Here is a 15,275-nt window from a genome sequence, read left to right as displayed (position 1 = left end):
CTTTCTTGAAGGTCAAAATTTAGGAACTAGGATTATAACTAGTGGATCAGAACAGATAGCATTCAGCTGAACCAAGTCATTATTATTAACCCTCAAGTTTCCAATCATTCAGTGTTCTAAGAGAAGACTGTGTCATATGATGGTCTGGCCCCAGCTTCTGAACCCATAAGGGGTAGCACTTTTCCATAACAGCCACCGCATTTTCTCGCTTCCCCTGGCTCTTGAGTAAGGCTGCAAGGTTCGTCAGGCTGATGAGTGTGTTTGGATGCTCTTTGCCGAGCACCTTTTCCCGCAACTCCACTGTCCGCCGAAGCATGCCCTCGGCCTCCTCATACTTCCCTTGATTTCTAAGCACTGCACCAAGGTAATCCATACTTCTGAGCGTCTCTGGATGCTCTTCGCCAATGACATTCTTCATCAATTCCAGCGCCTGCCGACAGAGGCTCTCAGCTTCCTCGTGTTTTCCCCGGTTGCCCAGCACTACTGCAAGCTCACTCATGCTTGCGAGTGTGTCCGGATGGCCTTCGCCAAGCACCCTTTCCCGCACTTGCATCGTCTGCTGAATAATGCCCTCAGCTTCCTCGTACTTCCCTTGCGCGCCCAGCACCTGTCCGAGGGTCGCCATACAGTTGAGCATGTGTAGATCCTCTTCACCAATCCTGGTCCTCAATAGCTCCAGCGCTTGCCGACAGAGGCCCTCAGCTTCCTCGTGTTTTCCCCCGTTGCTCAGCACTACTGCAAGATTGTTCATACTATAAGCAAGGTAGGGGTCATCTTTATCTAACACTTTCAGGCTTTGATCCAACGCCTGCCGGTGCATCTGCTCAGCTTCATCATATTTCCCTAGGTAGCCCAAGAGTGCGGCAAAGTTACTCTTGCATTTTAGCGTAGACGGACTCTCTTCGCCCAGGGCCTTCCGCTTTAGCTCCAAAGCCTGCCGGTGCATCTGCTCAGCTTCCTCGTACTTTCCTTGTTCGCTCAGGACTATCGCAATATTCTCCATGGTGTCGAGCGTTCGTGGATGCTCTCTGCCAAACAGCTTCTCCCGCAGCTCCAGTGCTTGCCGCGTTTTCTGCTCATCTTTCTGATACTGCCCGAGAACATAATAGCACTGTCCTGCGATCTGAAGTAGAAATGATGCTGCTTTATCTGCAGAGCCTTCTCGAGACCCAAGCGCAGCCTCTAGATGCGGCAGGTATTTGATCCATGTATTTTTATTGTCACTTTCTGGATAAGGAACTGCTTGCACCAAGCGCTGTATCACCTCCGTGACACATTCCTCGTGTTCTCCTTCTTCGTCCAACCAGTTCCGCGTCGCCAGTCGAACGAGTCTGTGCATGTCAAACGAATCGTGACTGTCACGATTGGTGATGAACGCGTATGCTTTCAGAATGCCGATCGCTTCGTCCGCCTCTAGCTGGTCGCTTGCGGGTGGCAGGAGAGAGACTGGAATCTCCTTTCCGGCAAGGAAACATATAAACTTCAGATACCGCGCCGCAACTGGGTTGTCCCGTGAAATATGCTGGAATGAGATCAGCCAAGTCGTGGCTACTGGATTCCGAATGCCCTTGTAACGTCCCCGATCTTCAAAGTCCTTGCTAAGCAGCTTGATCAGGGTTTTATCGCTTGACTTGCAGTGTTGGAGGTATTTAACAATGGGCATCCCCGTCTTGGCTATGTATGCGGATGCCTGTTTGATTGCAAGGGGAAGATTGGCTAAGAAGACAAGCAAGCTTTTCGCATCTTCGAGGTTGCATCTCTGGCTGCTCAAGCCTTTCAGTAATAGATCCGTCGCTTCGGCGACGTTCATTTCCGCCGCGGTAACAATATTCCTTTCGGGAATATCGAGTTTCACAGCGGCTTCATGGCTTCGGGTGGTAAACAGGACAGAGCCTTTCCGGCTGAACGGGAGGCAATCGGAGAGGGCCATATCACTGAAGAGTAAATCTGGATCATCCGCATTGTCGACGATCAAGAGCCAGTGACCACTGCTCTCCCGGCTCAGAGCTTCTCTAACAATTGTTTTGACGTCCGCCGTGTCTTCATCGATTCCTCCAACGCCGAGTTGGCGTCCTATTTCTCGATAGGCATTCTCAAAGCTTGCAGCATTCACAGCTGGAACCCAGAAGATAGAGCAACCGGGGTGTGCGTCACGGACTCGAAAGGCAGCCTCGAGCGCAATCTGAGTCTTTCCGACTCCTCCGAGTCCTACGATGGCTGTCCTTTGGCAATCATCCACTTCTGCGGTAGGAGGAATGGTCGTGAGAAGCTGTGCTAGAATTGATTCACGTCCGACAAAATCTCTGTTTCGTCCAAATGGTACACAGAAGTGAGATTCTCCGGCAACTAACCGGAGCGTTAGAATGATTTCAAGCTTTACCACACAGTGTGCTTGACACTTGGCTTACGATTCTTCCGACGTTCCATCAAGTCTTTCGAAGTAACGACCATTTTGCCAATCTCCTCCGAGACGCTTATGAAGGATCGGTCCTTGGGGCCGGAGAATTTGTTCAACTTCAGGTGGTCGGTTTGCAGAGCGAACCTATTGCGGCCGGGAATGCAAGCGGAAGCCTCGTGGACAACCTGTCGTCAGGATTCAGTTAGACTTTGTTCACCCACTCCTCTGAAATACGTGCCATTCCCTTGATTAACCCAGGCATCCGGATCTTCCTCCCATAGTCTGTCGCGTAGAGCTCGAAGAAACAGGACGTCGGTATCAACATCCTCTCCCGGAGACGGCAAAAGCTGTGCAACTTGTCTGTCATGGTCGGACTGTCGTATTCAAGGTCGTTGATGATTCCTGCATGCGATTGAGCGAGAGACAGGACCCGTGCTGCGAAGGAGGCCACGGGTTGCATGGCAGATCCCCTGAAAGGGGAGCCCAAGAAGACAAGGCCGATGGTCAGTTTCGGCAGGTATGAGAATTCTGCCTCCGAGTCGGCGTATAACAGAGCCTATCTCGACAAATGAGCATCAATCAAGCCCCAGAGAGCCAGACCAGGACTCACATGTTGGATAACATTCCCGCCCAGGCTGTGACCGATCAAAAGAATTGGGCGGTTTGTCATGTCATTATTATTACGAAAATTGTGCATACTTCGTATTAAATCTTCGCCGCAGATCTGTAGACGGGTCTGTGGAGCGTTCGAATGCCATTTCGAGTCGTAGTTGTATACCATGATTCTTGACTTTGGCACAACGTTCGGAAGCATGTCCGTGTCCCTTAACCAGTGGATATCTCGGGCTTTGCTCTTCCAAGTCCACGACCAGTCCACATTAGACCCGAGACCATGTACAGCAATGATGCTACAGCCTTTTCATCAGATGCAGAATTTCAAAGGATTTTGGTGACAGAGGGAGAGAGAAAGACCTACTCAACCTCGACCTCACCGTTGATCTTATCGCTGGGGTCAGGGTACAAAACTTCTAGAGGTTGCCGAGTGGTTGATGGCTATAGCTATTCGCATCAATAATCCGCTCTAACTGATTGGCAAAAGCTCCTCACCCACCTGTTTTCCTTCTAGCTGTTCGTCCCTTCTCTTCGGATATTCCCGTCGTAAGGCACGATTTATCTTGAGCAGTCGGTCCCGTGGAGAACAACCGAGAAGCCATAAATAGGCAATCATGACAATTCCAGCAAGGAGGAAAAGCTGGCCACTATTGAGCGGATCCATTACTATTGTGTGATATCTAGCTAGGTTAGAGACAGCGAGTCCGACAGCCGCGGCTTTTGGTGTGCGGCTGCAGTCTACCTGCACTCCAGAAAGTCGTGCGGCGGCGATGATCGGGCTTATGCAAAGTCTATCGAGGCTTTCCAGTAGAACACCACGGAGATATAAGACATTACACTTCAACAGAGGGAGTGGATATTCAGACGGTTTCTTGGAGTAAGTTCACTCCATCAGAGAGGGGATTGTGATGTGATTCAGCCGGCCACATGCATATCGTGGCGTAGTGTCAGCCAATAAGTTCACTTGCGGAAAAAAAAGCATGGTGTTTGAGCACGCCTGGTCGGGAGGAGTAATAATGTATCAAGCCGACCTTGCAGGACACTTCAGACCTTAAAATATCGGGTGATGCTAAAATTCATACAGCTGAAATGCTCAATAATGGCAGGAATATAACACGCGTCGAAAGCAAGACAAAATGGAACAGCAACACGAACAGGTACCTGAACTGTACCTACAGTCAGGCCAGCCGAGCTAACGTCTTTTTCTTCCTTGATGCAGTCTCCTGACTCTCCTCCGTTCTCGGTCCGACTTCTGAGGGCCGACGACGACAAGGGCGACGCGTCTCACCCCGGAACTAAGCAGCTCCTGTCAGCGTTCCCCGCGTCTTATCGCACCGAAGCCGATCATCTAGTGTCCCCGAGCAATGATGTTATGGGCTGCATCGAAAACGAGCTCGATCTGCAAAGATTGGACAAGGTGGTTGACTGGCTCTGGCTCGCGGGTCGGCCCATGCCACCTCGTCCGCTCCACCACCAGCTCCTTCTTGGCCGGGAGATCTTCATCACAGAACGAATGGACATGCATCTCGTCTGGACACGGGACCGGATCTTTCTCAAACCAATCCCACGCTTCCTGCTTGAGCCACGCTTTTGGACCGACTATCTTAGTTACAGCAAGGATTGCGAGTGCTTGCGCAGCAGGGAATATACATATTCCCCCAGAAGCACCCAGCAGTTCGCGCGTCAGAAGCTGTGGAGATCTGCGCTCGGCTTTCTCTTCTCATACGCCGCGCTAATCACCCACGAGAGTGACTTTTATATCGCAAAGGGAAAGCAACTGCTCCCACCCGACGAGGAGCTCTCATGGCAGGGGTGGAGGACACTCGTTGAACAACTCCGTACAGAGTCCATCTACCAAAGAATCAACCCGCGTTTCATCTACGGAGAGCTGCGTCTGAGCCGTCTCAATAAGATGTATCGTCTCTCCCAACGGCCGTTCCTGCGCGGCTACATGTCCCACTGGCACCAGTATGGCACCTTCTTCCAGGAAAACTTCCAATGGCTGGCGTCGGCGACAGTGTACATCGCTATCGTCCTTAGCGCCATGCAAGTCGGGCTGGCGACAAAGGCTCTTGCTGGCAATGATGCATTCAACTCGGCTTCGTACGGGTTCGCTGTGTTTGCCGTCCTGGGTCCTCTGGCGGCCGCGGCCTTTATCACCCTTGTGTTTTGCTATATGTTTGTCAACAACTTGATCGTGGCGATAGCTTACAAGGAGAGAAGGTTCCACGAGGTCCGAGTTGACTCTGGGGGACATAAGTTCTCTTAACTGTCTCGCAAGTACTAGATATCCAGATACATCGAAATCATTCAAATTTCAAAGGCTAGCTAGCACTGCTCGGTTTAGACTTGCAATGTAGCAGAATACGCTTTCGGATACGCATATCTATACACTCAGCCACTTTTAGACCAAAGAATCCATTTCCAGAGCCACAAGGCTACCGTTAATGGGAGCCTTGTACGTACTTTATCTGGCCTCTTGGTCGATCATTAGTGGCTAGACATTGTATTGACACATAAATACTAAGCAGCATTAGGAACATGGAAACTGTATATGATTGACGCAATGAACTAGTCCCGCACTACAGCAATTAAAGACTGACACTAGAGTACAAGAGTACAAATTTTGCAGAAACTATCCCGTAGCCCCGAAAATCCGAGACATCAATGATACGTAATCTTCATCTCAGTCGACATGATGATCCCCTCCTGGCTGTCGCTCTTCCCATTCGGCCGCACATTGATACTCTCCACGTCGTCCTCGCGCGGATTTTGCGTCCCCACCGTCGTCAGGTAATCCCAGTTCCGGACGCCCTTCTTCTTCTTCCTGGATCCCGTGTCCTGCATGTTGTAGCTCTCGTCGGTGTGCTTATCCGTGCTGGAAATCTTGGTTCCCACCAACCGAGGGACGATCCGCAGCAGCAGCGGCCGCAGAACAGGCAGACAGGCGCAGATGATGCCCACGTTGATCTCGACCATTCTGTTATCATCATCAGCATCCTGACCCAACAAAAGGGATAAAAAGGGGAAAACGTACGCCCACTTGGCCAGCGTGACCTTGTACCAGGTGAAATCCATCGAATGAACGAATGGCATCATGGTGACAATCCGCACAATGGCAATCACGCACGCGAAAGAACCCATCGCCAGCACCAAACACAGCAGAACCTTTTGCTTCGTTGTCGTCTGCAGCGCCCAGCACAGCTTGATCGGCAGGATGAGCGTCATCAGGTCAGAGAGCAGATTGAACGCCGCGTTGGCGTACACGAACGCCAGCTGGTCGACGCACTTGGCTGTTGCCATTTGCGTCACGTCCCACATGGCCGTAACGGGGATGCAGCCGCAGGTGAAGACGAGGATGCTGATGAGCGAGTAGATGAAGACAAAGGCGATGATGCCGTAGGTCCATTGGCGGAAGCGGCGCTCGGGGTTCAGGCGGAGGTAGAAGAGGAGGATGGAGGTTTTGACGAACCAGATGCCGAGGGCGAACATGTCTTCTGCGGCGAGGTCGTTCTATTATCGTCAGTTGGGCTGGGCTCTGTAGGGTTTGGAGCAACCGGGCAAGGTACCTGTTTGAAAGGCTTGAGTTTGACGAGGTGCAGGTCCCAGATGTGCGAGCCGTAACCGTTTTCGATGTCTATTTCGTTAGTTTTGATCGTGTTATGAAGGGGGGAAAACGTACTCGCAAAGCCGAGGATGGCAAAGATCCATGCGCAGACCTGCGCCGCAATACAGAACCCTACTCGGTCAGCATCGTGTTACCATGGTCGAAGGCAGGCATGAACATACAGTCATCTATAGCCACCGTCCGCAGGATCACGCCCCGCGTGTACATCCGCAGCGCCAGCACAAATGTGCCTGTCAGACACATCGCAATGCTGACCGAGTAGATGTCATAGTCGGACCGCTGGGGGTTCTCGAAGTTGGGCGTCACGCCCGGTGGGGGAGGGAAGGCGGGCGTCTTGCTTGGATCCATGGCGGTTGCAGTCAACGAATTGACGATACTGGAATGGATAAAGCTGAAGTTGTGTAGGTTTGATTGAGGAGCTTGACTCGGGAGGCTTTTCCGGTTTATATGCTTGAGTTGAGCTCCTTGTCTCCTGTTGTGCTCAAAAAGTACGATCAACCGGAAGGTGATATATCTCAATTAGCTATCTCTGCTTTAATTATTGACTAGCACTATGGAGCTATGTCACGCCATCCAACGACATGTCAGACGCATCGACCACTGTTAATATCTCCCATGCACCTAGCTAGTTCCTACAGACTGGTCCTACCTGTAACGTATATAGAGAGAGCTGTCAAAAAACGCCATCTCGTATCCTGTGACACCTTGTTTTTGCTTCATCAAGCGCGTGACAATTCTATTTCCGGTCTGACTGTAGCATATGAGGTATCTGGTGTTGGCGATCACTATCAGTGCAGCAGCACTATCCACGGCCCTTGCAGACGTACCATAACCAAGACCTATCCCAGCGAGGTAAATAGCTCGAGATGAAGCATTGATCATTCGGATGCAATCCGCGAGTCAATGCTTGCTTCTCCGATCTTGCCTGCATTATCTACGTATCTACTTTGTAGAAGAGAGATATGCACGGCGGATCCGGTCCGGCGGGTGGGATAATATGCAGATAGAAACCCAGTACGGAACAGCTAAGCTGCAATGACCTGTAAATTTGCCTCAGCGGGGAAACAATAATATCGATTCTCCTTTGCCTAGTGTCTGTCAAAGCAATGGAGATCAACAGCGGATTAGGCATTCAACGTCGGACATCTTGTACATAAGTACTACGACTAGTCCTTGTGGCTGTTTCACAATAGCATTGCTTTTGAAACATACTCCGTAATACTGCCATATTGTCATTCGGTCGCTGTCTGTCAGTCAGCCGGTAATTACTTTCCTCTGCAGACTCATCATCGACGGCTCTTTACTTAAACAGGAATGTTAGTCTATATGACCGCTCACATACTGTTCCGGCCATAAGCAATAACTGCAAAGCAATATATGACAGGCGAAATCTCGCTTGGACCAGCCGATCATTGAGTATCCTCCTATCAGAACATGAGCATGTTTAAAGAAACTCTCGGGGAGGAGTCCCAAGCAAGTGTCCCAGCGGAGAATAAACTCACCTAATGCTGCAGCTAAGTGCGCCGCGCCATCCCCGGCCAATGAAGCCCATCGCAGCGCCGGGCACAGACAGAACAATGGGGAGAAAGAGGAGGCAATTGTGATGCCTCACATTAGCGACGGCCGCATCTGTGATGATTGGCGGAGGGAGATCCGAAGCCATTCCCCGCTTATACTCGTCAATATTATAAGAAGTACCGCTGCACCGGGGGTCTGAGGTGATATGTAACAAATGTTCCTGCAGACCAAGCAGACAGGGATTGATCTCAAAAATGGGCAGCATGGAGAACAACATCGACGCCATCCAGAAGGATCTGGACGAGGTTGTCAATGCCACCAATGCATACAAGACCTCCGACAATGATTACATTGCCCGCTACGACTTGATGGTCAAGGCCTCGCGCCTGCTGCAGACCATTCGCGGTCCGGTCGATATGCTCTTCACCAATTTTGAGAATGTGCGTACTTTGGTCCATTTCATGTTGACGACTGACAGAAATAGATGGCCAGCATGGGCGCCATCCGCACCCTCCTCGAAGCCGGCGTCTTCCATGCCATCCCCACGGGCGAAAGCATCTCCGCCAAAGAGATTGCTGCAAAAACCGGAGTCGACAAGGAGATGATTGGTACTTCCCCTTCAGCCACTGAAAGAAGCAAGCTGACGAGATAGTCCGACTGATGCGCGCCCTCACGCCCCTCGGCCCCTTCCGCGAAACCGGCGAGGAGGAGTACGCCCACACCCCCTTCTCCGAGATCTACATGGCGCCGCAGATGAACGCCATCTTCAAGGTGTTGTACGTCTTCAAGCCCTCTTATTATTTATTCCGCTCAGAGTAAATACTGAGTGATGGACAGGGTTGACGAGTACTGCCCGCCCATGCTCCGCAACCACGAATTCCTCGCCAAGCACAACTGGAAGAACACCATGACGCTGACCGACAACCCTTACACGCACGTGCACAACTGCACCGGGCAGACCATGTTCGACTACATCTCCCAGTTCCCCGAGCGGCTGAGCCGGCTCAACGACGCCATGATGGCGCAGGACTCGGCGCTTGTCGTGCACGGTCTGTACCCGTTCACGCAGGAGCTGGGGGCTCTGGCGCGCGACGACGGCGTGACAATTGTGGATGTCGGCGGTGGACGCGGCCATATCCTGCGACAGATTCGCGAGACTGAGCCGGGCCTCAAGGGCCGGTTTATCCTGCAGGATCGGCCTATTGTGATTGAGCAGAATGGGCGCGAGCTGGAAACGCATGGGATTGAGCCCATGGCGCATGACTTTTTCCAGGCGCAGCCTGTCAAGGGTACGTCACTCTAATCCCTGTCTTGTATATACCTGGGGAACTGACAGATTAGGTGCCTTGGTTTACTACGTCCGCCGAGTGTTCCACGACTGGCCCGATGACGAGGTCCGACAGATCCTGGTGAATCTGGCGGCGGCGATGGGGGAGCACTCGCGCGTCCTGATCGTCGAGTTCATCATGCCCGAGGTCGGAGCGACCATGTCCAATGCTTACATGGACCATACGATGATGACCTTTGCGGGTGTCGAGCGGACGGAGAAGAATTTTGCGAACCTGTTGGACCAGGCGGGGTTGAAACTGGTCAAGACGTGGAGGGCGCCTGGGGTGCCTGTCGGGGTCGTCGAGGCCAGATTGAAGTAACTGTGTCTACGAGTGGTTGATATACTCTATTAGGCTTTTCAGAATACTACAATGTCAATGCCTGCATGCAGCTATGTACAGACTACAGACTACAGCCGACTTCAATTGTTACACATGGCCCGCGGAATGTTACCTGCAAGGGGGTATCCTGCCCCGGTCAGCTATGCACATGGCTCGAAGTCGTCTCATCGCATGCAATTTCCGATTGAAGCCAAACGAAAGTAAGCGAGATGGCTTTGATCGTTGGATATTCTGACTGGTGTGTGTTAGAGCGGTGCATAGTATGTGGCGCATGATCGATGCAGATGGTCAGGCACAAAGCACACCTGCCGGCATTATTAGTCTCGGATGATAACCGCTGTAAACTTCCATTGCTCCGATGAAGAGCATCTAATCTATTACTAGTCAGTTGCTAGTCTGCTGCTAGTAGTTTATGACTGCTACAGTAGCAGCACTACTGGATAGATAAGGAGGGGAACAATATAGCTTTATATTGCTGCATGAAACACCCGTCTCGTCATCTTTTCATGCTTATCTTTCTGCAGGTACCTTCATCAGTCACAACCCCTGACAATATCATACTCCACACTCCTACTGTTGCAACTGATGCTATCTAATCCTCTATCTCATATCATGCGACATCAATATCTGCAAATCAAGCATTATACTAGCCTCCTCTCAGGAATGGGGCGGGCATTCCTGCGGATGGCTGACACCTTGAGGCCGCCAATATGGCACAGTCACATTCCTCACTCTCACTATGGTTTCATACCGTAGGATGCATGCAGACGTAGAGGCAATGGTCAAGATATAAGAATCGGAGCCCAGAGCACTCTGGATCTGCCTTGACATCATCCGATCATCCTCCTGTTTGTACTCGATCAGGCATTCTGTAAACATCATCATCATGGCTCTGTACAAACTCGGTGTCTGGACAAGCCTTTTGGCTACATTCCACACTGCCTCTGCCAAGTTGAACCTGAACAGCCAGTCCAACATTGCCATCTACTGGGGTATGCTCTGTCCTTATCACTCTGCCCTGCGTGTCTGATAGAATAGGCCAAAATTCCCATGGAGCATCCACCGGTCTCGCAGCACAGCAACGGCTGTCCTACTATTGCCAGAGTAAGTCACCACAACCTATGGCATACCACTCACTAACCGCGTAGACGCCGATATTGATGTTTGACTCCTGTATCAACCCAGCCCTACACCCACCCTAACAGTCACAGGTCTACCAACTCGCCTTTGTCACCAGAATCAGCGGCACGGGCGGTGTCCCCGAAGTCAACTTTGCCAACGCAGGCGACAACTGCACCACCTTTGCCGGCACGAACCTGCTCAGCTGTCCTCAGATAGAGTATTCCCCCATCATCCTCCAACAAGTGCAAGCAACAACTAACAACCAACAGGGAAGATATCCCCATCTGCCAATCCCTCGGCAAAACAATCCTCCTCTCCATTGGCGGCGCAACCTACACAGAAGGCGGTTTCACCAGCGAGTCCGCCGCCATCGCAGGAGCCAACACCCTCTGGCAGACCTTCGGCCCTCCCACCAGCGCCTCCGCCCTCCGCCCCTTCGGCCAAGCCGTCATCGACGGCTTCGACTTTGACTTTGAGTCCACCGTCTCCAACATGCCCACCTTCGCCAACCAGCTCCGCTCGCTGTTCCAGTCCGACTCCTCAAAGCAGTACTACCTCACCGCCGCCCCGCAGTGCCCCTACCCCGACGCCGCCGACGGGCCCATGCTCAACGGCGCCGTCTCCTTCGACGCCATCTGGATCCAGTTCTACAACAACTACTGCGGCCTGCAGGCCTACGTCCCCGGCTCCTCATCCCAGAATAACTTCAACTTCGCCACCTGGGACACCTGGGCCAAGACCGTCTCGCTCAATAAGAACGTCAAGATCTTCCTCGGTGTGCCGGGTAGCTCTACCGCCGCAGGCAGCGGATACGTTTCTGTCGACACGCTGGCGGGGATCATCTCGTACGTCAAGGGCTTCTCGTCCTTTGGCGGCGTCATGGCCTGGGACGCGAGCCAGGTGATGGCCAATAGTGGGTTTTTGGCTGGGATTCGGAGCGCGCTAGGCTCGGCCGCGTCGACGACAACTGTGAGTTCTACGACTACTTCTTCTACTTCCACCGCTCCTCCTACTACTACTACGTCCAGCACGACGAGTGTCCCGACGACCTTGACGAGTGTGACCTCGACCAAGACCACGACGTCGACGACGGCAACGCCGACCGGTAGCTGTCCCACGGCCGGTGGGTCGTGTTCGGCGGGCGCGTCTGGGTGCAACGGGGCGAGCTTCGCGCTGTGTGACAACGGCGCGTGGGTGCTGCAGCCGTGTTCCGCCGGGCTGGTTTGTATCCRGGGGGGRGGGGGGGTGTACTGCGGGTATCCGGCGGATAAGGCTGCGGGGGCTTGTTGAGTGGCAGATGTTTATGCTTGGTTGCCTTGCACATATTTGATTGGTGTCTATACTTAACAATACGTTTATTTCAGTATTATGTCGTTTCTGGTAAGTCTATAGTAGTAGGATGTGACAGCTGGACTGGCACATTCCCTCAATAGGTAGTCAACGGGTCTGAATCATGTGGGTTTATTATCGACTACTGACGCTGGTACGGTGGCAAGTAATTGAGGCACGACGCTAGGCTCGCTGTTCGGCAGATGTGAAGTTAAACTGGCCAGCAATTCCTCTGTATATAGGCCGAGAAGAGTAAGTGGTATAAAGTGGAGTCAGATATTATATGTCTCTCTGGGCTTTATTAATTAACTAGTTTCATAAGTGATTAGCGGTGTAAGCGCTTTGTTTCTAGAGGGATTTGCGTGCTGGAGAGGGTGTACTGCTGCTACCTATGGTCTCTGAATGGCAACAAAGTGCATAAATCTAATCTAGGCAGTATACTATGTCTCTTATTAACCCTACTTAACTAGAATCCTGTTTGGAGAAGGAGTAGTAGTCTATACTATAGTCTATAATATGCCCTCTCCAACTCATCATTCACTAGAAGAGGAATAGATAAAGAGTGTATAAGGGCAAGTTATCCATAGATTAATACTTTATATATACTTAGTCTAGAAACAGTCCATGCTAGAGTTAGTCCTACCTCTCTATCTTAGAGTCATAAATCTTTTCTTTAAGAGGCTATACTACAGAATTAGCAGGGGGTTAACCGCTCCATAAGATGACTTGAGTGAGTTGGTTACTACAGCACTAGTACATGTCTTGACGGATATTCTTGTCCGCGTCGACGAATAACTCATTCTCGGAGATGGTGTTACAGTTTCAAAAGAAACTCTGAGCCAATCTAGGCTCCAGCATAATCATGTTCCGAACATCAGTAGGATCAATCGGGACACCTGCTGCTTCCGGGGCCTCTACCAGACTGGTATGAAGCTATGCGAAAGTCCGGCGAGATCGCTGAATCGATACAGCGAATTTAGGTAACGTTCCTGGACCATGGTTGGGGTTAACAAGACCGGTACGTTAATAGTTTGATTCTTCGACATTACCCGATAGCGTCAATAATGGACTAGACATGTCTCCCATTGTATATCCCAATTTGGCAATACAAATGGAGCGAATAAATGTCCTTCCTTCATAAAGAGTTATAATCGCATACTTGCGGCTTTGGGATGAGTAGGCCATTAGGCATAGCATCCAGAAGCATATTGCTTCGGCGTTGGAAGATAAGTCAACGTGTTGAGTTAAAAGTTCTACGAACGGGTACAAAAGGTAAATTTCCCGTTCAATTCGTACCGCCAGTGTCTTGAGATAGGATCTTTGTCATATTACTGACCGTTGGCGCCTTAAGTAAAGACACGTACGCATGAATCGGCGCTCCCAGTTGCAATGACGCATTGAAACCCAGGCCCGTTGACATCCTTGCTGACTCTTCCGTCGGCCGTATCCGATTCCACTGTTGAGTGGTCACCTATGCTGCTCGGCCCCCACTGAATACAACTGACAAAATGTGCGTGGGCATTGTCGATTGTCTTCACTAATCTCCCCTCTTGGGAGAGGTCCCAGCAACGTATTGTCTTATCATCGGCGACACTGATCAGATACTTCCCCCCGGGATGGAACACCAGTCCTCTTACCCAGTTGTCATGGCCAACAAGGGTCTTGATCAACCTTCCCCGGGCATCCCATAGCTTGATTGTCTTGTCTCTAGCTCCCGTCGCGATAAACTCGGATGAGCTATGTGCGGAAGGCGGCTTCTTCAATCCAGCAAGAGTAGCTAGATTTTTATAACTCGCGGGAGGAGCAAACACGCAACACTCGAGATAATGTTCGTGCCCAAACAACGACACCTTTGACTCGGCTGATGCGACCTCCCAGATTGTTGCTGCTTTGTCGCGGCCACCTGAGACTAGCCATTTACCGTCGAACGAAGGCCACACGTCTTGAATCCAGGCGCCCTCTGAGTCAATCACTTTCACACAATATCCTGACGACACATCCCATATTCGAATAGTTCCGTCTCGGCTAGCCGAGACAAGACGATTCCCTGTGGGTGTGAGGAAACGCACAGCCGAAACGGAGTGATCGTGACCGACGAGGGTTCGAATGTTCGCATAATTCTCGTTAGGATCCCAAAGCTTGATCGTAGTATCGCTCGAACAGGACGCTAGCAGAGTGTTCCCTTTCTGGCCGCCGAAATCAAGGCCAGACACCGGTCTCACGTGTCCCTTGAGAGTCCGTTCCAGTTGACCAAATTCCCAGTTCCATATTTTGATCATGCAATCTTCAGACCCCGAGGCGAGCGATGTGAACAGGGGATGGAAGGCAATGCACGTTACGGTGTCTCTGTGTGATTCGAGTAGATGCGTTGAGGACAATCCGGGAAGCCAATCTGCGGGGTCTATATTCTGTTTCGACCGTTTCCGGGGTGCGACGGAATCGAGCTCGGCTTTCAGGCCGGCGATGCTGGACTCTAATTCTAATATCTGTGAATCGATCAGCCCCACTCCTTGCGAGTGGCCTAAGGAAAAGCTCCAGGAATCCTGCCTTCCTCTGTAGTCGAGCCACTCCTGTCCATTTTTTCTCCAATAGCCCTTTGTACTTTTTGCAAGTTTCTTCATCGAAATTGTCGCCAATGCCAAGCTCTTCCCGCACAGCTGCTGAGCTCCCACGCGCGTTTATTGATGAAAGGTAGCCAAGTATGGACTTGTGCCTGATTGCGCGTTAGTACATGAACTGAAAAATTTCAGAACCTTGCAGGTACGTACAGTTCCTCTGCTTGTCTAGGAGTCAATAATTGGCTCATCGCGGTCATGTATGTAACACGGGACCATAGAAGCTTGCCTTCCTGGGAACACGATAGCACTTATACAGTTATACCACAAGTGGGATGCTTGACGTGGACTGATTCATCTTTGAAGTATCTAACACGGCCCAGGACAGGAATAGAATTCAAGCCGTAGAGTGTCGTTATAGAATGTGGAGAAAATGAAGTTTG

The 15,275-nt window shown here is 51.3% G+C and overlaps 6 protein-coding genes across 6 annotated transcripts; 3 read left to right on the top strand and 3 right to left on the bottom strand.

Moving 5' to 3' along the window:
* Positions 1-85: 85 nt before the first annotated feature.
* Aspvir_008068 (uncharacterized protein) lies at positions 86-2,858 on the bottom strand (the record flags this gene model as incomplete). The annotated part of the gene is made up of 3 exons (XM_043271244.1): positions 86-2,346; positions 2,409-2,583; positions 2,616-2,858. The coding sequence occupies 3 exons, from the start codon at positions 2,856-2,858 to the stop codon at positions 86-88; spliced, it is 2,679 nt and encodes an 892-aa protein (XP_043127179.1).
* Positions 2,859-4,223: 1,365 nt separating this feature from the next.
* Positions 4,224-5,279, top strand: Aspvir_008067 (uncharacterized protein; the record flags this gene model as incomplete). Its single annotated transcript, XM_043271243.1, has 1 exon — positions 4,224-5,279. The coding sequence occupies one exon, from the start codon at positions 4,224-4,226 to the stop codon at positions 5,277-5,279; it is 1,056 nt and encodes a 351-aa protein (XP_043127178.1).
* Positions 5,280-5,674: 395 nt separating this feature from the next.
* Aspvir_008066 (putative integral membrane protein (Pth11)) lies at positions 5,675-6,986 on the bottom strand (the record flags this gene model as incomplete). Its single annotated transcript, XM_043271242.1, has 5 exons — positions 5,675-5,990; positions 6,048-6,523; positions 6,580-6,647; positions 6,693-6,749; positions 6,800-6,986. The coding sequence occupies 5 exons, from the start codon at positions 6,984-6,986 to the stop codon at positions 5,675-5,677; spliced, it is 1,104 nt and encodes a 367-aa protein (XP_043127177.1).
* Positions 6,987-8,410: 1,424 nt separating this feature from the next.
* Aspvir_008065 (O-methyltransferase) lies at positions 8,411-9,805 on the top strand (the record flags this gene model as incomplete). The annotated part of the gene is made up of 5 exons (XM_043271241.1): positions 8,411-8,596; positions 8,641-8,764; positions 8,809-8,932; positions 8,994-9,445; positions 9,498-9,805. The coding sequence occupies 5 exons, from the start codon at positions 8,411-8,413 to the stop codon at positions 9,803-9,805; spliced, it is 1,194 nt and encodes a 397-aa protein (XP_043127176.1).
* Positions 9,806-10,712: 907 nt separating this feature from the next.
* On the top strand, positions 10,713-12,057 carry chi3 (putative class III chitinase; the record flags this gene model as incomplete). Its single annotated transcript, XM_043271240.1, has 6 exons — positions 10,713-10,818; positions 10,865-10,930; positions 10,975-10,988; positions 11,038-11,165; positions 11,218-11,917; positions 11,977-12,057. The coding sequence occupies 6 exons, from the start codon at positions 10,713-10,715 to the stop codon at positions 12,055-12,057; spliced, it is 1,095 nt and encodes a 364-aa protein (XP_043127175.1).
* A 1,566-nt stretch (positions 12,058-13,623) lies between these two features.
* On the bottom strand, positions 13,624-14,898 carry Aspvir_008063 (WD40 repeat domain-containing protein; the record flags this gene model as incomplete). The annotated part of the gene is made up of 1 exon (XM_043271239.1): positions 13,624-14,898. One exon carries the CDS (start codon positions 14,896-14,898, stop codon positions 13,624-13,626), a length of 1,275 nt encoding a protein of 424 aa, XP_043127174.1.
* Between the last annotated feature and the right edge of the window lie 377 nt (positions 14,899-15,275).

The sequence above is a fragment of the Aspergillus viridinutans genome, assembly GCF_018404265.1.
Source record: "Aspergillus viridinutans IFM 47045 DNA, scaffold_6, whole genome shotgun sequence".
NCBI lineage: Eukaryota > Fungi > Ascomycota > Eurotiomycetes > Eurotiales > Aspergillaceae > Aspergillus > Aspergillus viridinutans.
The sequence above is the reverse complement of the archived record's forward strand: the minus strand, read 5'-3'. Positions and strand labels throughout refer to the sequence as shown.